Source organism: Rhamphochromis sp. 'chilingali', assembly GCF_963969265.1.
Source record: "Rhamphochromis sp. 'chilingali' genome assembly, chromosome: 12".
Taxonomy (NCBI): Eukaryota; Metazoa; Chordata; class Actinopteri; order Cichliformes; family Cichlidae; genus Rhamphochromis; species Rhamphochromis sp. 'chilingali'.
In genome coordinates this window covers 8,682,677-8,705,893 of record NC_137939.1, presented here as the reverse complement: position 1 = coordinate 8,705,893, position 23,217 = coordinate 8,682,677, and the positions used below count along the sequence as shown (strand labels likewise).

Sequence of the window (23,217 nt, the reverse complement as noted above, 5' to 3'; positions counted from 1 at the left end):
CTACCTTTCTCACCCTGTTCTCTCTCTCTCCCTCTCTCTCTCACACACACACACACACACAAACACACACACACGTGAGTCTGTGGAAGCTGAGCTGGAATAATAGAGGCATTCAGAGGTACTGAATGAGCTGGTGAATGGGAGGAGAAAGGGGCTGTAAACTAACTGTAATGTCCAGAGTTCAAGGCTCTTTTCCACTTTCCGTGACTCACGTGTAAAAGCGTGTGAAAGTGTGTGAAAGCTTGTGTGTGTGTGCGTTACCCTAATACATGCACTCTCACTGTCACCCAAGTGATCTCTTTGTAATAATGCGGCTTCTTGCTGATAGAGATTAAGTAAGTCTTTTTTCATTCACTGCTTTAATTTGTTTAAGTTTTCCTGAAGAAGCACTTCTTTTCGCTTTTGTCATGTGACTTTATTCACAGATTTAGCACACATGAAAACAGGTCAGCGAGGCACATTAAACAAACACACAGTGTTCAAACGCAGGCAGAATGAAACTTCACTGTGCTCTCAGTAATCTTCCACAGTTATTTCAGATGGACAGCGTTGAGCAAAATGACCGGCCACGCTCCAGGCAGCTTGTTCTCGCACACGCCCTGGACGAAGCACAGCTGGATCTCCTCGGGCAGAGGCTAGAAAAGAAGTGTCTGTCACTTTCGGAGAGGGTAAAGTCACAATGTCGGTGAGTCAAAGGATAACATTTTTTGGCCTTACTGCGTTTGACCCAGCTGTGTTTATCTGAGGCTCTATAGCTGATAGCTTGTGCGTGTTTTCCTCCAGGTGTTCTGGTTCCAGGATAAAAAGCTTCGTGCTGGAGGTTATTCCCGTCCTGTCATGGCTCCCTCATTACTCCGTTAGACACAACGCCGTCGGAGATCTGGTGTCTGGCATCAGCGTTGGGATCATGCATCTACCCCAGGGTTAGGCTACAGCAACAGATAAGAGTATCATAAAAGTCACAAAAGAGTCTGAACTACAGTCTGCCACAATACCTTCACTCACAAATCTATAAAGGCTTCATTCCCCTCCCTTATCGCATTAAGATTTACAATATGACTTTGATTGATAAAGACTAAAGAACTATAATAATCTTTAACCAACAATAAATTATTAAATCCATCAAACTTTCACGTAGATCTTTGTGGCAACTTTGTGGCCCTAACCTTAATTTAAGCACTTAAGTGAGCTGTTTCTTTCTTGTGCATTTTAATATGCTGAATCCAAATATAACATCTAAAATAACTAATTCACAATCATATTTAAGTTTCTGCATTTTACAGCCTGTAAGGTTAAGGTGTAGTGTGTAGGTGGGAGGTTGTGATGCAGAGAAACATTGCTTTCATTGGATAAATATGTAAGCCTGGCCATACGTTTTAATTATTTCAAAATGGAAACTGCAACTGCCAATTCTAGAGGTCACAGCACATTGTGAAAGGAAATAATTTAAAAACATATAACTTTGCTTTGCAGCATTACAGACAAAGTGTCAAATTGAGCTAAGATTTATAATTTCAAGTTCATATCAGACTTCATATGAACCCAGTTTCATTCAAATTTGCTGAAGGGTTTAGAATGAGTGTAAATGTGAAAATTGGCACCTATATTATCCACAGATTTATTCAACACTGATTTGCACAGCCGCCTCCTTTATTCTTTTCCAGGTATGGCCAATGCCATGTTGGCAGGAATTCCTCCAGCATTTGGTCTGTACGCTTCTCTTTATCCTCTGATCGTCTACTTCATCTTTGGCACTTCCAGACACCTCTCCATCGGTGATTCTTACATTTGACGCTTTTCTGGATTTTCCTACAGTCATTCCATACAGTGACGTTTCCATGAGCACCTCTGAAAATCTATTAGGAATTTTTTCTGTTGCAAAAAAAAAAATTTAATCGTTTAAAAAGTATTTTTCTTATTCAATCATTTTACTAAATAAAGCCTAATTCAGTAACTAAAGATACTTCAGGAAAGAGTAAACTAGTTCTGCTGCTCTGTGTGTGTGTGTGTGTGTGTGTGTGTGTGTGTGTGTGTGTGTGTGTGTGTGTGTGTGTGTGTGTGTGTGTGTGTGTGTGTGTGTGTGTGTGGGTGTGACAGGTACCTTTGCTGTCCTGTCCATCATGATTGGGACTGTGACAGCTAATGTGGAGTTGCTTAGCGACGGTGATGAAGCAGCTGTTGAAGCAGCCAAAGTAAACGTAACGGTGCAAGTCACCTTCCTTTGTGGCCTAATACAAGTACGCGCACACACACACACACACACACACACACACACACACACACACACACACACACACACACATCCAGAATTGTGATTCTGATATTTTGTAAACTACCATTCATTTATTTTTAATTAATTAAGACTAGAGTGGCACTCAGTCAAAATGGAAATACTAAACCTTCTTGTGTCTGCGTTTGTGTGTCTTTAGCTCCTTTTGTACCTGCTGCGGGGAGGTGTTGTGTGCCGCTGGCTGTCGGATCCTGTAATCAGAGCCTACACCACAGCAGCCGCCCTGCACATGATCATCGTACAGCTGCCGCTAATGACAGGAGCACCAGTACAGAAACATACTGGACTGCTGGCTTCACCTAGGGTCAGTTGAAACAGCTGCACTATCATGCACACATTCAGGCACGCCACCTTTGAGCTGAAATAAGTAAGTCCAGAAACAAGAAACAAAGGAGAGCATCATCCTTTTTTCTAGACTTCATGTAAAAAAACCTCTCTGTGAACTTTTTTTTTTATCAGGAATAAAGAAATAATCTAATGATACCTCCTAACTGCATGGGCCGTGGCTGTAAATTACTTTCTTTTTCTTTGGCACTACGTGGTGCAAATTAAACTCCTTCAAAGACACATCGTGTCACCTCTACACTGACAGTATTGCACTTCTTAAGTGTCAGGGTGTTTTATCAGCACTTTGCAGGTGGTTGATTTCCTCCAGAGCCACTGAACTGTAAGGTTTGATGTGCACTAGAGCACATGAATCTGAAAATGTGAAAACCATTTAGTTGGGCATTTGGACATGTGAGTATATTCTTCTGGAGCTACCTCAGGTGGCCGTAAGAGCAAATGCAGTTTCCTGCTGCGTTATTAAAGCAGGTCCTATAATTTGAAAGTGCAGCTGGAAGTTTTGTGTGTGTGTCTTGCAGACTTTCATAGATGTTCTGTATGGAGTGACCAATGCTGTAACAGGAACTCTGTTAGTCTCTTTGGTTTCTTTGCTGATGCTCATCGGAGGCAAACTGCTGAATGAGCGGTTTAAGAACAAACTGCCTGTCGCCATACCATGGGAGCTTATACTGGTGAAACACACACAGACACACACGCACACACACGCACACACACAAACACATAAACAGTAGACTCATGTCCATAAGATGCACCCAGATGGACAGATGCCACGGTGATGAACTGATGAATGACTCATAATTATATAATAATCTGTTTTTAATCTCCAAAGCCACGATTCTCCACATACAGCAAATATGTGCACCTGGACACTGGTTAATCATCATTCTCTTGTCTGATGTTTTGATAAGAATTGAATTTGTTTGTTTGTACTGCTTCTCAGTTCTTCAAGTAATTTAAAGATTTCAATTAAGGATTACTGTAACATTTTTTAATGTAGTTACAGCTATGTAATTACACAGCTATTTAATTTTATAACAAAAAAAGAGAGCGAGAGAGGTAAAAAACGTACTGCGTGCAAAAGAACTCCCGACGTTTTTTATGCTTCATGTTTTCAGTTATATACAATTGTAGGTTTTGTAGTATATCATGGGGGAAAAAGCTTTAAGACAAAGCCTAGTTTTATCAGTTATCTGTTTATGTCAGTGTGTACTTGAACTGGCCGATTTATGTGATATTAGGATGCAGATTACTTTATATTCTTCTTTTCCAAAGTGAACATTCAGTGCAGAAAATGTCACTTCCACTGCTTTTCTCTCATAGATTGTTCTCAGCACCCTCCTGTCAGTACAGATGGATCTGGCTGGACAGCACAGAGTCCAGGTGGTGGGACACATACCCAGTGGGTCAGTAGAACTGGGTTATTGTTTGTTTGCTTTAGTCATTTAGATTTGCTTTTTCTTTTTTCTTCTTTTCTTCTTCTTTTTAAAAAAAAAAAATCAAATGCTAACTTCTAACTGTCAAATGTAATATTCCCTCCAACACAAAAGCAACAAAAAGACTCTGAAAAATCCTTTTAGAAAAATGGTCTGAAATGAATCAGTTTAATGTGACTCCAGAAAAATGTAATTCTCTCTAACTCAAAGTGAGTCAAGTAGATTTATGGCAGAAAAAGACATTATGCTGCTTTTATTTACCTATTAGCTTTAAAGTGTTAATATCATGCAAAGAAAATGACACTAACATCTAAACTGTAGCTCACAAATATTTCTATGAGAAGAAAAGTATCAGTTCTTCATGCTTTTGTTGTCATGTTGCAAATGTGCTGCTAGCTTTGTCACACCTGATAGCTTTAAGAAAATGCTGTGTTATGATGAATAATTCACAAGGTAGTCATAATTCTTTATAATACTGAATATTATAATTTCTTTCCTTTTAATAATATCTTAGTCACTGAGTCAAAGAACCTCTCCTCCTCCTCCTGCTCCTCTCCAGCCTGTCTCCCCCAGCTCTTCCCTCCTTGTCTCAGTCCAGAGAGCTTTTCATTCCAGCTCTGTCCTTGGCTTTGATTGGCTTCAGTTTCCTCTCAGCCATGGGCTCAATGTTTGCCAACAAACATGGCTACTGTGTGGACCCGAGTCAGGTACATTCACCCCAATAACAGTTTAACTCAGATCAGAAAATACATACTCTGTTATTTGTTTCAATATCGTGCAGAGAAACTGAGAGAAGTAAAGTTAATTAAAGGTGTTTTAATGAAACTGCACTTCCAGTGCCTTCTGGAAATTAAAGTGGTGTCCCCAGATTTCTGCAAATGTAGGCACACTTGCTGAACCTCAGCTTTGATTCCCTTCAAACTCTTTTTTTGAAGTTTGTCTGACTTTCCTGGATGAATCTTCTTTGAACAATTCACTGCAACTACTTCCTTTTTTAGCCTCATTGTTAAATCTGCTGTAGAGACGACTGAGAGTAAGTCAGAGTTTTCTGGCCGTGCAACCCAGGGCAGGGCAAAAATGAAGAGTAGGGTGATGTACTGTAGATACAGAACATGTAGAAATCAAATATAAGTGATAAATGTGATGTAGCTAGTCATTTAGCCATTTAAAGATGTGGACTCAGCTGTATGTCCCTGCCTCAGGACCTGCTGGCGCTGGGTCTGTGTAACACCATTGGAGCGATGTTTCAGTGCTTTGCTGTCAGCTGCTCCTTTTCTCGCAGCATGGTCCAGGAAAGCATCGGTGTCAAAACACAGGTCAATTATCTTTTTCAGAAGTCCAGCTCCCTTCAGCTAAACACATTTTTAATCAGGCTAAAATAGCACCTACTAAAACGTTATGAGTCTCATAATGTGCTGTAAGTCATTTTCTTCTTTGCTTGCGGTGTTCTTTTTGTTCATATTTTTAGATGGCTGGTCTGGTGTCAGCTCTGTTGATTCTGACAGTCTTGTTGGAGATTGGTTATCTCTTTGAGCAGCTGCCAAAGGTAAAGCGAATCTAACATAACAGGTATTATTAATGTTTATTATACAAGCTCTTACAGCTAGAGTTCAAATCACCAGACTCTCACCCATGGCAGTCACGTTTTCCAGACAGCAACAGAGAAATGGAATATTTAAAGTTTTTAGTATTATTTTGATGATAAGTAAGAACTTCTTTCTGGCAAGTTTACACGTGATTACAGGACATGAAATGAGGTGAGTCAATGTCTCGTAGCGCTAAGACACCTTTACTTTCCCTAAAGCATGGAAACGATCGCCAGGGTGATTCACGTGTCTGAGCCAATGTTGGGTAATGGTTTGCTGTGTGTACCAGGCAGTGCTGGCAGTGATTATCGTGGTGAACCTTCAGGGCATACTGGCTCAGTTCAGAGATGTGCGTCTGCTCTGGAAATCTGACAGATTAGACCTGGTGGGCTTGGCGCACACACATCATTAATCATAGCACAGAAACAGCTACAAACACCATTCCGGGACTGATCCAGGAATTTTCCCTCTCTTCTCCCTGCGTTCCTTTAGCTCGTGTGGATAGTGTCACTGACTTCCACCTTCATTTTTAACCTGGATCTGGGTCTGGCTGTGGCTGTCGTCTTCTCTCTGGTCACACTCCTTTACAGGACACAACAGTCAGTGAATGTGATTTTACAAACCTTACATGGAGCATTTTGGACCAAAAGAAAAAAAAATCACTGTATTTATTTTGGAGTGAAAATCCAAAAGTCCCTGCCAACATTTATTATGTTTTCACAAAGTCATTGCTTCACATACTTTTATATGGTTTAAATGGTTCCACTGTCTGTTTCTCTCCCCCCTCAGGACTCAGGACGACTTGTGCACTCATCAGTATTCCCCTCTGTCTCTCTCACACTTTTCATCTTGTCCTCATCTTCCAGCTCCACCACCGTTGTTTTGGGTCACATTCCTGGTACAGACTGTTACAGAGATGTGGAGCTCTACCTTGAGGTAAACTTCAGAAAAATATAAATCCATCTCACAACATCAAAGAAAAGAAATAATCAGAAAATCATTAAAACACAACCCCAGTGCAGTCCCTGTTCTGTTTTGTTACAGTTTTAACTTTGAAATCTTTTCCAAGCGACTATAAACGTTGAGAACATGACGGTCGTTGATCTAAAGAAGAGATTCTTTGAAATTCTTATAAGGTCAGAGTATAAATGAGGTTTCACTACACAGCTGCAGAACTGACTGAATTTAAACTCTCTTCAGACTTCTTGTTACACTTTTATTTGGGGTTTCTCCTCCTTCAGCATCTCTCTGTGATTTAAGCTTCTTTCTGATCAGCTTCAGTTTTACACACCCTTTATATTTGCTCCTTAAGGCGAAGTATTCCTTGTGTCCAGATGTGTAAAATATGTCTGTAGGACGAGGGTTAATAATCCAGTCGTTCGTAATTGGGTCATGGGCTATTAAAATGTGAAGAGCTACAACGATTTATTGATTGGCAGAGATGAATCACGCTGACATTACATGACTCCCGATGATCCTGGCTGGCTGCAGTCTGTGAGCTAGCGTATGTAAAGTGGTATCAGTATGAAAGCCAGTCAATTATGAATTCTCCACAGCTTGTTTTGTATCTGCACATCAATCTTTCAGACAGAGGCTGGTGTGCAAATTAGCATAAACACATCAACATCAGCGTGAAAGACTTTTTGTAGATTTTTTTGACATAATGGAAAAGCCTTTGGGAAATACGTAGATATATTTAAGCTGGAATATTTCAGTAGCTGTGTATGCATGCATCACAGCTATTAAATCCCTTTGCCCTCATCAAAACGAATCTCCGTTGTTTATGTTGATGATATAAAGTACTAAACCCCCCACCGAGAGAAAAAGCATACATGACACCCAATAACAAACCATGTTTTCTTCCTCAGGTCAGGTTTTATTAAGTGAAACTGTCACAGAGCCAAAACCTACTAAAAATACACCCCAGGCTGAAACCGACCATCTGTCACACATCAAAATACCAAACTGCAACCCAAGGCAATCTGTCTGGGCACAGAGCATCAGTGACTTCCTCTTAACTTCTCACTCTCTGTTCCCTCCACTCGATTCTCTCCTCAGTCTGTTACTCTGGTGGCTGCTGCACATCTGCCCTCTGTGTATGTTCTTCATCTTACATCATAGATGTTGTGGTACTGTATACAGTGGAATTCCCTGTAGAAGACCCTACATGAATCACAGATTACCCAACAAAAGATCCAGATTAGCTGAGAAAAAAGAACCCATGTCTCTAAAGTCTAAATACAAACAGCCATTTTCTTACTCTTTAACTTAGCGGTTAGCAGTTAAGTCTCAGGGTCATGTTTTATTTGAGCAATAAGAAACAGCCTTTTTTTTCTATAGCTATATAGACTTAAACTGTTTGACCTTAAAATGAAGAATTTAAGTCTTTATGTGTATAGATATTTAATGGTAACAATAATGAATATTAAGTCTGTCCATACATCTGCTGAAAATATAACAGCAAAATAGAGAACATATACAAATACCTTCATCAATATCTAGTAGCATCTTTTTTTAATGAACAAAGGAGATGGCACAGGTGTTACCCTACTGTACTGCACACATCTGTTTTTCTAATGTCCCTTAAAGTGAGTGCACCAGAATTTTGCTGCAAGTACTGCCCGTGTGTCACTACAGTAACCTGTTACACCTGTCCACTGTTAAATGCATGTCTGTTTTTCTTAACAGGCGAAGCAAATTCCAGGCGTGACGATACTCACATGTTCAAGTCCACTTTACTTTGCCAACTCTGAACTGGTGTTCACAAAGATAAGACAGGTGCCAATACACACACACACACACACACACACACACACACACACACACACACACACACACACACACACACACACACACACACATACATATGCACACACACATTGATCTCCTAGAGCTCTGTCCTGATATGTAACTATTAATCTTGAATCTTCAACCTAATGATTACCAAACATTAAGTCTTTTAGACATAAAACTCTAATCAGCCAATCACATAGCAGTAGCTCAGAGACAGGTGATTTAGGTGACTTTGAACGTAGGATGAGAAAAGACGGGCTGGACTGAGTATTTCACAAACTGCTGATCTACTGCAATTTTCCCACATGACCATCTCTACAGTTTGCAAAGAATGGGATGAAAGAGAGAAAATATCCCGTGAGCAGCAGTTCTAAAGGAAAAATGCCCTTTTCATGTCAGAGGTCAAAGGAAAAGGACTCGACATGGTAGACATGGTAACAGAAAAGTGACAGTAAATCAAATAATCACAGATTACAACCATGAAGAGCATCTCTGAACACAAATGTCGAAGCAAACGAACTGCAGCACCACAGGACCACACTGAGTACCACTCCTGTCAGCTAAAGACAAAAAACTGAAGCTGCAATTTGGCAAAACTGGACAGTAGAAAATTGGAAAAATGTACCCTCATCTGATGAGTTTTGATTTCTGCTGCAACGTTCAGATGGGAGGGTCAGGATTTGGTGTAAATAACATGAAAACTTGGCTCCATCCTACCTCGTATCAACAGTCCACTGTATTCAGATGATATCCATGGTCACCAGATCCCATAGCGCACCGTTTGGATGTGGTGGAATTTGAGATTCACATGAAGGATGTGCAGCCGACAAATATGCAGCAACTGTGTGATGCTGGCACATCAGCGTGAGACCAAAATCTCTGAGGAATGTTTCCAGAAACTGAATCGGTGAAAATGTCCAGTGAGTGTAACTCTGAGTTTCATCGCCAGCCCCATGCTTTATGCAATGTGCTTGTGTGTGTATTTGTGCACCTCTACTTGAAATAGAAAAATCTCAAAAGCATGTTTGAAGCACTGAAATGTAAATTTTTCACTTGTAACTTTTCCTCTTCACTTCTTTCCTCTTGCAACTTGGAGACGGTGAATCATGGTCAGAAGGAAAACTCAGCTGGAGTTCACATCGCTGCTTCTTCGGTTTCTTCCCCCCCAGCGCAGACACACATGCACACCTACTGCTTGGTTCTGGATCTCAGCTCTGTTACCTTCATGGACTCTGTGGCCATGACGGCACTTTGCAAGGTGAGGAGAGAAGTGCAGGATGAATGCAGCCAATGTATTTCTATGAAGAAATAATTTATTTGTTTGATATATTTATATTTACTCTAAACAGTCTAAAGGGAACTTATTCTCTGAGGCACTGTCATAGTGGGCAGTATTGTAGGTTTTTTATTTGTTCTCTGAAAACTTCTCTTTCCACTATCACCCAGAAAAAAAAATTTACTGAATAAAATCTATAGAAGCCAGTAACATGCTACGAATAATGCTAATGCTAATGTAAATGGGTAAGATGCTAAATAATGACAAGATAATTAAAATCTACAAGACTCCAGGTCAAACAGAGTCCAGATATATTTTTCTGAGACAATAGTTCTAAGTTCCTAAAATTTATCTTCATGTTTGAAAGTAAAGTGAAACGTATTTTGCAGGTTTTTTTGTGTGTGTGTTGGAACAGATCAGTGTTGTGTCAGCAGCAAATGTGGAGATTATGAAGGAAACTACAACAGACTGAAGCTGAATGAACAAAATAATGACATTTTCTTTCTCACTAAGCTAAAGCTTTTCTTTACCTACAACTTTTTGTCACAGATAAGACAGAAAATATAGTTTAGAGAAATATTCAGTCAGTTGTTTTACGTCAATATCACTAAAAATAAATTCAGCTTTAGAAATTGGATCACCAAACAGATGTATTCACTAATTCTCAAGGCCTCGGGAGGGAAAAAGTGCTGTCAGCCTGATATCTTTTTGCTGATTAAAGATATTAGCAAGAAATGGTTATGTAAGAAAAGACCAGCGTACTGGTCACGTGTGAGATAAAAACAAACCACGCGATTAACAACGTCACACGTGTGCATGTTGACGCAGAGCTTTTGCATAATTCTTATCTAATGGATAAGAACAATTGAAACGTATTCGTCCCACTATGTATACATGTGCTTTTATATGATATTGGTAATGTTTATATGGTCACAAGATCCCTATGTTTGTGTGTGTTTTCACCAGGTTGTAGAAGTCTTGGACATCCAGGGTGTCGGTGTTTTTCTGGCAGCTTGCCCAGGTCAGCCTCATGTTTCATGCGCTCTTACTGTATCTCCCACAGAGTGACTTATCTTCTATTTCTCTCTCACACACTCATTCACGCACACACCCACACACACACACCCTCCGTTTCTCTTGGGTTTGGCTGTTACTGTTTCCACAGGTCAGGTTCTCACAACCCCTCCTAACTGGAGCTTTGCTTCAAGCTTCTTTTTCTTTCATTTTGAACTTCATGTAGCTGTCGCATTTTTTTTTCTTTAGGAGCTTTTTTTTGTATGCCAGTGCACACACGGCAGGTTGTGTCTTTCTAATGAGACATGGGAGTGTAAAAGCATTTTCCATGTGATTAACATCAGTAAATATTTCAAATTACGCTGTAAATTCTGTGATTTCTAATTCTCTCTGCATGTTTACAGAGAAAGTTTTATCCCAGCTCCAGACTCAGGGTTGTATACCAGACAGCCTGCCCCGCTCCTGTCTCTTTCCATCAGTCCATCATGCCGTCCAGCACTGCCTCACCATCCTACCCAGGTCCCTGGAGGTACGCACCATATATATATATATTAGGGGTGCAACGATACACAAAATTCACGGTTCGGTTCGGTTCGATACTTTGGTGTCACGGTTCGATATTTTTTCGATACAAAAAAAAAATGTTCATGCCTTTTTAATTTGTCATTTATTAAAATTGTAAATATATATTTTAACACAAAAGTACAGTTTTTAAATTTAACCCTAACCCTTGTGCGTGTTGTTTTTTAGCTCGTCATATTGCAGCCACAGAAATTCTTTTGTCCATGAAACCATAAAGCTGCACTTTCTTTTTGCCTTATAGTCTGATTTGTCATAACTTCTCCGTTTTGTGGTAAGCTTTTCTTTGGCTGTCACTTCTTCACCCTGACCTGTCTTATTTGGCTCAGCAGAACTAAAATATATATCTGTCTGTGAAGGTTCTCAGTCATCCAGGTCATCGTAGTGAAATATATATCCTGCCGCACTCACATAAGCTCAGCGATTCTCTGCGCGATCAACCTCTCACATGTTTAAGCTGCGGGAGATTTCACTTGTCATGTTTGCATAGTAAGCTAACAATTAATAAGACGATGTCAGAGGAATTGGTGCACAAATTATCATCACTCACAGATCAGTGCTGTCGCTCTCTATACACAGTTCGCACGATTGCAAAGTGAAAGCAAAAAAACAAGCGCAAATTCAAACACGATTTCAATATGTCACATATTGACAGTGGCTCACCCAATGACATAATTACCCAGCTACATTTCTGAAAGAATGCAAAAGCATTGACATATATTTTTCCTTCCTACAATAGCCCGACAGGCAGGGCAGAGATAGCCCCGGGACGTCGGGCTAGCGATATTGCGAGCCCTGTATCTGATTGAGGAATCACTCATCTTTGGAAAAGAGAGTTTATTACAGAGAAATGTCTCTTTCCAAAATAAAAGCTATACTATCCGCTTCTTCTGGGCTATATTCTCAGCAGCATAAGGAGAATCATGTGCTAACAGCTGTCTAAATGACTCGGCTAAAGTTAGTAGCATGCTTGTTGTTTTTGTCTTTGCACTAGGATGATGTCGGTGTAAATGTGCAGTCATATTCGTTGTGTTCCCACTAGTGCTTTCAGGTTAATCTCGTTGAAATAACCTTAACGCCACAACACGGCAAATCTCCGTTAACGAGCTACCCTATACAGAGGGGCTAGACGGCCAACACGTTAACGAGCTAACTGCGCTAACACACTAGCTCCCACCCATGTAATTGAGCATTGCATGGCACATCCAACATACTGTTTTACTTTAGTCCATGACTCGCTTACCTTCAGGGTCATACGTCACATGAAAACCAAAATAATTCCAAACGCCAGATCTGAATGAGGGTGGGGAGGTCCACTTCTGTCTTGCTAGCTTGCCCTGCGCTCTTCCTTCTGACCATGCTGTCTGTGTTGAGTGCTCAGTGAATCTGCGTTCGACTACTCCGCCTAGGCTGCACTCTCGAGCCTAGGCGGAGTAGTCAAATGCAGATTCACTGAGCGCTCAACACAGACAGCATCGTCAGAAGGAAAGTTGATAAAATAAATTACAAATTTTGTATTGTTCTTTTTTTTCTCCCCTTTGGTTTTCTTTCTTTCTCTCCCCCTCTTTCTTTCATTCTTTCCCCCTGTCCTATCCCACAGTCATGTCTGTCCCGTTTGCAACTGAAAATAAAATAAATTCATAATTATAATAAAGGTCAATCAAATGGACCAATATGATGATCCACTTAAAATAAATCCTCTTGGCATCTTTCTTGGCCTCAAGACAACAATTCTGATGGCTATAGATCCAAACGGGACACAAAAAAAAAAAAAAAAAAAAATTGAAAAAAAAAAAAATTGAAAAAAATTGTATTGTTCGATACATATGCGTACCGAACCGAAAGCACTGTATCGAACGGTTCAATATCGATACGAATATCGTTGCACCCCTAATATATATATATATATATATATATATATATATATATATATATAGGTAGATAGATAGATAGACAATTCTTTTATTCTGCCTATTGCAACTGCTCAACTCCACTTTCACGGGGAAGCAGAGCTCATACACTCCTAAAATCATCTCATATTTTTAAATATGTGTTTTGTTGAGCAGCAGGTTTTCTGCTGTGTTTGTGTAGCCACATCGAACATGTAACTGTTTACAGCTCCTCTGTACTGTACTACTGCATCTGTGAAACTGACTCACTCACTTGTGTAGTCAGTACAGGCTGAAAAATACTAAGTGTGAAAATGCAAATTGAGAAAAGAAAAGACAAGAAAGAAGGGTAGGGGTGTAGTTAGTTAGAGGTGAATTTAGCAGACTGTAGGCTGGTACACTGTCTCTGATTGAGGCGGGAGGATTGAAGCTGTGTTAGCTGGATTTGCATGTGAGTCTTTTCAGTTGCATTTTTAGATCATGTATGAAGGTGATTGGATCTGGCTGACCAGAGGAGACAGTGTGGATCACAAAATATTATTTCTGTGTCCGAAAACTCTCTTTGCTCATTCAATCATTTCTCCCAATATAAAATTAAAATGCTTAGTCATAGTTACCAGTAAACTGAGATTTTGGACACTTATTGTCACAGGTGCAGTCACAGCTCTTGGGAGAATTGTATGCGTGTTGTGAACACTATGTTTGTTTTGTTCTGTTGGGGGGATTTTTACACTCTATCTATTGAACTGTAAATCTGGTGAACTGATATTTTGCTGCACTGGTTTTCTTTCCTTTAAATTGCTCATTTAAACTGTAATCTGCTATTGTGTGCTTTTGTGTCGCATTTCAACATATTTAAAGATTTTCTTTGTTTATTCTTTGCTTCTAATCAGGAAATCAACTCGGACACAAGCATTTGTTAAAACAACAAAGGGACAATAATTCTGCATAAAGCAGACCCCAAACACAACCCTGGGGTGGACGGCGTCCATTTATTTTTGACAGAAATGCTCTTTTGCATTTGCATGTTGCACATTTCCCAGGTTGGCTTTTCTCAGTCTTTGCTTTTTTGTATTTCCACAAATAAATGTAACAACAAATGTATTCTCCATTTCATGCTGTTATTAAACATTCTGAAATTTTGCTGATTTTCAATGCAGAGTGAAAAGTTTGAATCTCCTGGTTTTGAGCCTAGTACACCTGCTGCTCCGCAGCACTATCTGTCACACCAGAAAGGACTCAAACCCAAACATCCTAGCTTTGAAGAGAAGCGCCTTATCCATTAAGCTGTTGAGACTTGAGAATACCTGATGACAATGCAGACACAGAGCACTGATGGGCTTATTCATTAACCGAGGCAACAGTGTTCTTACAGTTTTTCTCCGTCGCTTTGGTGCTTTTCTCACATCACTATTAACATTAAAATGCTCACTTTTTGTACAGCCATTTACAGTAAAATCTACAGTAAAGTTAAACATTCCTGTAGTTAGGGAAGTAAGTGAGTACAAGACACTGAATACGTATGTTTCCCATTTTTACTGTGTAGGCTGTTTGTAATTCTACAACATTGTGCAAAAGAAAAATATTCTACAGTCACTTATTTAGAATAAACATAAGAAACACCCTTTTGGAAGAGCTGTGCACAAATGTGAACAATATAACAGTACATATTGTAGCTGAACATATGTAAATCATTCTGGCACATCCAGACGTTCCCGTCTGTCTGGCTACATATTTTCATCTACATCACAATGGATACCATTCCTTGCAATGCAGCGAGGAAAATATCACCTGTAGTGGCGAATCCACCCTCTGCATGACTCAGCTGTGATGTCATCCCATGCTGCATCCATGGCTGCTAGCAGGGCCATTTGCGCATGTGAATGCCAGTCATAAACCTTCCACCTCCAGGCAGAGAAAAACTCCTCTTATCGGATTAAGGAATGGGGAGTAGGGAGGGAGAAATTCAACCAGCATTATGTCATGTGCTGCAAACCACTGTCTGACCAGATATGAGTGGTGAAAACGGATATTATCCCACACAACGACATACTTGTTAAGTTGGCCTCAACCCCTCTCATTCTCAGGGACTATGTCCCTGTAAAGAGTGTCTAAAAAAGTCAGGAAATGTTGTGTATTTTATGGACCAAGAAGGAGAATATGGGTGAGGATGCCATTGTCTGAGATGGCTGCACACATTGTAACATTCTCTCCACACCGGCCTGGGACATCGGTGGTTGCTCCCTGTCCAATGTGATTTCTTCCACGCCTTCTGCCTTTGGCCAGATTGAAACCCGCCTCATCAACGTATATGAACGTGTGCAGTGGTTCCTCTCCCTTTAGAGAGAGAGAGAAAATGGAACATCTTTTCCTGTGTAACATAATGCATTTTGTATGTTCTGTGAGTATATATACAAAATTGCTAGACTACTGCATAAAACTACACAAAGTAAAACAGTTTACAGTGCTGAAGGTTAGAGTATACATAGAAGACATGTTTTACCTGTACATACTAGTGACGGATCTCCTTCACTCTTTCACTGTTCTGTTCAAATGGCACTTTGTACAATTCTTTCATGCCCATTTCTTTTCTCTTGAACACTCTGTCAGTTGTTGCAATTGACACAGATCCAATATTGCCAAATACACCGTTATCCTCTATGACAGCGCTTTGGGTTTCTTTCAACTTTATTGCATTGTTTGCAATCACCATTGCACAAATGGCTTCCTCTTGCTGCGGGGTAAAAAGGGGCCCTCTTCCACCTCCGCGAGGTTGTCTTTCAATCCTTTGTGGTGCAGATTACAGTAAAATTACAGTAATCTACACTCAACATGAGATATTATGAGATGTTGGATTACTTTTCAATACTATACATATCTGTTCTCCCTATGAAATGTTTGAATGATTGAACTCCCAGTGGTTCTTTCAACATTTGGTTGCACCCTCCCTCATCCATTATGAGGCCATGATTGACAACATGGTCAACAAGTGTTGCCCTAATTTCATTAGGAATCGGCCCATGTATTTTGGCGTCTTCTCCCTCTTCCCCTGTTTTGTCCCCCCCACATCCTCACGCCTCTTCCACGATGCTGACCTTCCTGTCCTGCTCAGTTCATATAGGCTTCCCAATTGAGGGTTCATGGGATTGATCCATGAGTGATTGTGAACAAGCGGCTTGGCATTGGTTACAACTAATACTTCACACACCTCCTTGTCAGTGAAAGCTGAAGTTCACCTGAGAGAAATTGTTCAATTTCCGGGACATTTCCAGGAAAAAATAATAATTAAAAAAAGTATAACATTTGCTTGACAGCATTTGAAAACTATACTTGTATATAATGACTCAAGCAATGAAATGAAGACAATTAGTTTTATTGGGAACGACTATTCAGCATCCAAAAGTATAGTTCATTTTGACTGACATGACATAAGCAAATGATAATGTTGTCGACGGCAGAGAATTGTATGAAAGCAACTGATACATGTCCAAGAGCACTTACAATTTGTTCAGAGGAAGGAGAAATTGCTACTATGATGTGCACAAATGACTAAATGTTGTTGAGGTTGCACTAATGGCTTTGAGAATTTTCATTCTGACCTGAGAAAAGCACCAAAGCGACTGAGAAAAACTGTAAATAACCTATCCAATATAGAGTAATCCATAAAGATATACGAGCTTTGAATGTGATGCACACGCTTCAGAATGTGGTAACAGCATGCCTATTGTCATGGTCCGGAGTCTGTTACTCCGTGTTTTAGTTTATTATTATTCTGTGGTTTTGTTTATTCTGGGTTTTTGTACTCTGCTTTTTCACGTTTCATGTTCCTATGTTCTGTGTCCCCCAGTCTGTGTCAAGTTTGTGTGTGAGTTGTGTCATTACGTGTATGTGTTTCCTGTTTTACTTTGAAGGTCTCTGTCTGATGTCAGTGCGTTCTCTTTACGTTTCCCCTGCCTCGTCAGCTGTGATGTCTCCCAGGTGTGTTTCCCTCCTGTTTCCCATCCCCTGATTGCTGGTCTGTGTATTTATAGTGTGTGTTCCCTCGTCCTCGTTGCATTATTCCCCTCCATCATTCTGTGTAATTCCCTGTGTATCCCTACATCGCCATTTCTGGTTAGTCTCTGTTAGTTTTTCCCTGTTTAGGTCGTACTTCTTCAGGCTTCTTGAAGGGCATTCAAAGCTCTTCTTCAGATGAAAGACATGTGGATGAGAAAGAACCAGTACTTTCTGATCAATGTCATTGCTGGATTTATTAAAGAGGAAAAAGACATACATGTTTTAGCCATGAGCCATCATTAGCATAACGTAAAACAAAAAGCAGTGACAATATATGCCTATTGTCACTGGTCCAAACGCCTATTCGAGTCCTCTCATCAAACACTGAATAATCATATATCTTTGTGAGAATAATTTGAGCACACTCCCAATGTCAGTATCACTTAAAGACAATCTTATTAGAAACATAATAAAATTGTGCATTACAAAGTTTTCATTGATTTTAAAAGAATGTATGTAACAATCTCTATGTGAGTTTTCAAGGTTGCTGACGTGACATTGCAAATGCGTGTGTGGTGTGTCGAACCATGTTGGAAAAAGGTCAGGATGAAGTCTATGAACCTTCACTATCATTAACTTTGACAGGATTACCCCGTTGACTCACTCAATCCCTGACACTGGCTCAAGAAGTAATGAACAGCCTAGCTAGTGTACTATTTCCTGTAGCTTCACATTATCACGTCGCTGTGGCGACTAAACAACAAGACTTGGAACCATGTGATAAAAATCCAGGTTGGTCAGGTTTGTAACACATGCACCAAAGCCATACTGCCATGAACTATGTGACTGGATTGTGACACCCTGTTTTTGTTTTCATGCATTTTTAAAGTTATACAATGATTTAATGCACACAATAATGCAGGTGTTACAACCCGGCTCAAAAGCCGCAACATAAAAAAAGGAGATGAATAACAGAGTGTGGGTGAGAAGAGGTTTCATCCTAAAATGGAAAACCAGGTTGGCTAAAATGGCTGGTGCCACCAAGGCAAAGACTAGTGCACTGCCGGGAAGCTTGCCTCAGGTATGCTTTTATCCACACCTGACTAGGTGTGGCCAATTAGCACCAGCTGAAAACACTGAGACGATTAGAAGCTGCACAGGGACGTAACACCTCCTCCCTTAAAAGGGTTCCTCTACACAGCAAATCCATCATGTCCAAATTAACACTGTCGGATTTGATTTCAACACTATTAAAGTGTCTATATGGGTCCACACCAGAGAGTGTTAATTTAACTCTTTTTGGAGAGTTGGTACGTTAACTCTGATTTAGTGTTAAACACCAAATCTGTCTGGAGTTGATAATTTAACACTTGGTGTTAAGAGTTTATATATTAACTCTCAAAGAGTATTTTAGTTTAACTACGTAAGAGTTATCTTCTAATTCATTCTAAAAAGCGGGAATTTTACTGTTCTGAACTTCTAGAAATTTCTTTTGGAAATAAACATTTACTAAAAAGATGCAATGGTTTTTGAAAAACATTTATTCTGAACTGTGCACCACAATTTCAAAACATTTTCTGAAAGATGTAACAGTGTACATGTTCTCACTTTCATTAGAATTTTGTTTATCAAAAGGTCTGACATGGTAAATGCAAATAACAGCATTCTCATCACTTATTTCTTCAATACAATATGCATGTCCTTCATTCATCCCTTTGTGGAACTTCACACTTCTGCTCTCCCCCATATTCCATCTTCACAAGCATATCCTGTGCGGAGATCGAATAAAAATTAGTTGACACTAATTAATGGCACAAATAATCCAGTAAACAATTGCAGCACAGTGTAAAAAAAAAAAAAAAAAAACCCTCTTTGAGCCATTACTTGTGTAAAGTATTTTCCCAAAAGACAAGGACGCAGGCAACAGGTAATACTGAACTAAATGTAAAACCTCAACCTTTTTCATTTTTACCTAAACCGTGTGCACAAAACTCTGGAGGGATCTATGCTAACGTAGAATCCAGTCAGGACGTCAGCTACTGCTGTTTGCTCGGTTTTTTTTTTTTTTGTTTTTTTTTTTTAATATGGGCGATCGTTTTCAGGCTTCAAGTAGCACCATTATACCAACATTTCACATTCTAGACATTGTTTTAGGTGTATTTGACCAAAAGTTTGACTGAAAATTCACATGCAAGCTTTTTTTCAAGGCTGTGGTATTTGCCCGCAAACAATACCTTTCAGCTAGCTAAAACAGAATATTATGCTATCACCGAGCAACATGGCTAATGCCTTTCACACAGCTTTGTCTCAACTCCAAAGAGCCACAGAAGTAAAAGCTAATAACAATTGAAACAATCTTTGAAAAAGTGACTTACCAAGCATGGCAAACAACTCAAATATGTAGCAAATGTTCTGAAACGGCTTCACTTCAGCTTCGATTGGAGCCGTGCTGGGGGCGGAGTCTGTGAATTTACTCTGTTGGTGTCATAGCCCCTGTAGGTGTTCAGAGTTAAGAGGTCAAGAGTTAATGTTTCCATTGTAACACCTCCAGATTTGACAGAGAAACACTCATTTTTAACACTCGATTTTAACTACTATCATTTTACACCTCAGAGTTACATTAAAAGAATGTGACTCTGCTTAGAGTAAAATTAACTCTACTTTTGCAAGGAGACTATTAACACCAAAACATTTAACACTTTTGAATTTGCTGTGTAGGACCCCTAAACAAATTAAAAGTCCCTCTGAAGCCTTGATCCCTCAAAAGTAAGTTGGCATCTTTAAGCATGGATGCCCCTACATGAGGATCTGAAGTTGCCACACTGAACACACAAAAAGTAACATGTGACCAACACAAAGGAGCACAACAGTCAAACCCAAAATGATTACCCGACCTGCTACAACACAAAACCAAAAGTAGCAACAAATAATCACAAGTGATCTGTTGTCTCCACCACACAGTCACATACAAGTGGCCCTATACCACAACAAGTTACTTTAATCCAAAAAGTTCAGTAAATCAAGCACACTAGTGACCAACCACAAAATAGAGAGCTATGGCCACACAATGATCACATCAAGGGTGGCTCAGCACCCCACAGTGTTATTGCCATCACCTGGCCAACAACACTCACAAGTGATCCAACAAAATAGCCATATTCCAAAATAGCCCCCACTTATGTTACGACCCGGCTCAAAAGCCGCAACATAAAAAAAGGAGATGAATAACAGAGTGTGGGTGAGAAGAGGTTTCATCCTAAAATGGAAATCCAGGTTGGCTAAAATGGCTGGTGCCACCAAGGCAAAGACTAGTGCACTGCTGGGAAGCTTGCCTCAGGTATGCTTTTATCCTGACTAGGTGTGGCCAATTAGCACCAGCTGAAAACACTGAGACGATTAGAAGTTGCACAGGGACGTAACACAGGTTAACAATACAGCTTGTATTTAATGACCGGCTCAGTCGTCTCCGTCGCCGCCGCCGCCTTCCGCTGCCTTCCGCGCGGCCGGCCTCCGGACCGACTCAGTCGTCTCCTTCGCCGATGACGGCGAAGGACCAGTCACTGGGTAAAACTATGCAAAACTGAACAAAAATAAATTCTCTCTCTTTTTTTTTTTTTTTAGAAAATGTTTGATGAATTGTAAATGTGTTCAAATGTGTTTACACATCATGATGTGCAACTGTAATTAATGATTCACCATTTCAAACATAATATCCAAGATGATTAAACTGATATTATAGTCATAACAGATCCCCTCCCTTTACTGTTCTCTTAAATATCAACTTGATTTCGGGTAGCAGTCATGTGTCTTTCCAAGAAAATGTTCTCGAGTTCAAAGTTTTTCATGTAGATCCTTCTCATTAAAATATGCTGATAAAAGTTGTACAAAAGGTTAGACCCTTCTCAGTCTTATCAATAGACAAAGGGGCCGCATTATAAGACCTGTTAATATTCTTTCCTGAGGAAGAAACCTCACCAGATATGTCTACTGTGCCTTTTGCAAAACACTGAAGACAAGAGTCAATCTCATTTGTGAGTAGGAATGAGAATTGATAAGAATTACATCCAATTCCATTATCGACATTACTTATCGATTTGATTCCTTATTAATTCTCGATTCTAGATTGGGTTCTCACTAGCTCTGCATTTAGAGTTACCACCATCACTAAGCAGCATATCAAAGACATTACATTTGTGCAAATTAATTGCATGTTGTCTGGTCAAATGTTCGCGTACGCTGGAGGTATTTCATCTCTTTGTTAAGATTAGTGTCAGGTCAATACTCAAAAAAGTAACACTTTTATTAAAGGTAATGCAGTACATTACTTAATTACTTCAAGAAGAAAATAATTCATTATACTCCTCATTACATTACTTTCATCTTACTCTGTAAAATGATCTGAAGTACACTGTCTTATAATAACCATTTCACAATATAAACTTGAGGCTACAGCCCCACACACCAACACAAATCCCTATCCTGATGAGGACACATATATGAAGAGAAAGCCAACAGAACAAATGAAAGAGGAAGCATATGTTTCTTCTACTGTAGAAACATGCACTGATAGAAATGGAGGCTGCAGCCTAACTGCTCATCCGTTTGTTACCTGATGAAGTTCAGCATCAGCTTCACCGCAGCTCACAAATGATGGCTCACTTGAGCCGTCCTGGGCTGAGGTCGGCATTCCATCAGCTTTAGCATCACTCTGGGTTCTAGGCTAGATTAGCATTAGCATGCTGTCTGTGCAGGTGTTTGCAAAGAGCCAAAGTTGTGGTGGTAGCATAATGCAGCTGTTTCTGTCCTGGATGCAGTTTGCACTTTACCATTATGCCCTTGTCCTTTAGAGCAATAAAAATAGAAGTAAGGTCCATACCCATGATGCAAACCATCCTGCTATTTTCCTCAGCTGACAACTGAAATTAGCTGAATGTAGTGCAAGTGCAAGAATCGATGAGTCCAAGAGATTCGACTACTAGGAACTGGTTCTTGAAGAGAACTGGTTCTCGATTCCCATCCCTTTTCATGTAACATCATCCTCTGGGGTCTTGGTCATTGTTTTCAGTCTTATCACATATTAGCGCTCAGTTACACAGGCCTAAGGACGGATCAGGGTTCCCATGGCAACCTCCAGATAGTAGAACAAAATATGTATTCCCCAGCTGGTTTGCGAGTACTTGCTGGGTGAAATCGGCCACAATGTGGGTGCTGTATCTCTTTGTGGCCTTCCAGTTGCTGTGGCTGCTAACAGATTGCCACAGTAGTTTGCATGGAAAATGGCAACTTGTCTGCAAACACTTGCAACATGTTTGGCAATGAACAGCGAAACTGCAGAATGTCTAAAGCCAACCACAATCTTTTCTCTGTCAGAGTAAAAGTTGTCCCTTATGTGCAACCAACACAGTTCAAAAGGCACAACTTTTACTTTGAAAGTGAAAAGTCTCTGTTTGTGGTTGGATTTGCTCTTTTTCAGGTTTCACTACAGCTCAGGCAGCAAATGGTAAATGATTGCAAACGAGTCTGGGTTTTCCATGCAAACTATTGGCGACTGTCACCAATACTTATGGTATACTTATACTTGTGTTTATAAGTATTTTGACAGTGCTAGATTTTAACCAAAGCACTTTTATCTAATGTTCACACACACGCTTACACTCCAATGGGGCAACTCTGGCTTTACTATCTTGCCCAAGGATACTTCGACATGCAGACTGGAGGAGCCTGAGATTAAACCATCAACTTCAAATTTGCAGACAACTGTGTCTCTCTGTGTGTGCCGGTACTCTGAAGTACTTCATTCCAGATGTATGTTCACTTTGAAATAACTATATGCATGCTGTATTAAAATGCCAAGCTTTGGCTTTTCTTTGAGAGTAACTTCCTATAAATAGATTGTGTACATAATGTCGAGATCAAAAAGTAATTGGACACGAAGTCAGAAAAAGTTATTATATTTAATATTGTGTGGAAAATGCTTTTACTTTTTGACCCACAGACATCAGCAGATGGTTTGCCT

General features: G+C 39.9%; 1 protein-coding gene across 1 annotated transcript; it reads left to right on the top strand.

Annotated features, from left to right (window-relative positions):
• The first annotated feature begins 892 nt into the window (after positions 1-892).
• slc26a6.1 (solute carrier family 26 member 6, tandem duplicate 1) lies at positions 893-14,138 on the top strand. The gene is made up of 17 exons (XM_080898718.1): positions 893-923; positions 1,665-1,775; positions 2,098-2,237; positions 2,430-2,594; positions 3,154-3,306; positions 3,956-4,038; positions 4,628-4,775; positions 5,271-5,384; positions 5,537-5,614; positions 5,944-6,039; positions 6,147-6,253; positions 6,521-6,590; positions 8,343-8,432; positions 9,544-9,705; positions 10,690-10,744; positions 11,142-11,266; positions 14,099-14,138. The coding sequence occupies exons 1-17, from the start codon at positions 908-910 to the stop codon at positions 14,126-14,128; spliced, it is 1,743 nt and encodes a 580-aa protein (XP_080754844.1). The 5' UTR covers positions 893-907; the 3' UTR covers positions 14,129-14,138.
• The last annotated feature ends 9,079 nt before the right edge of the window (positions 14,139-23,217 follow it).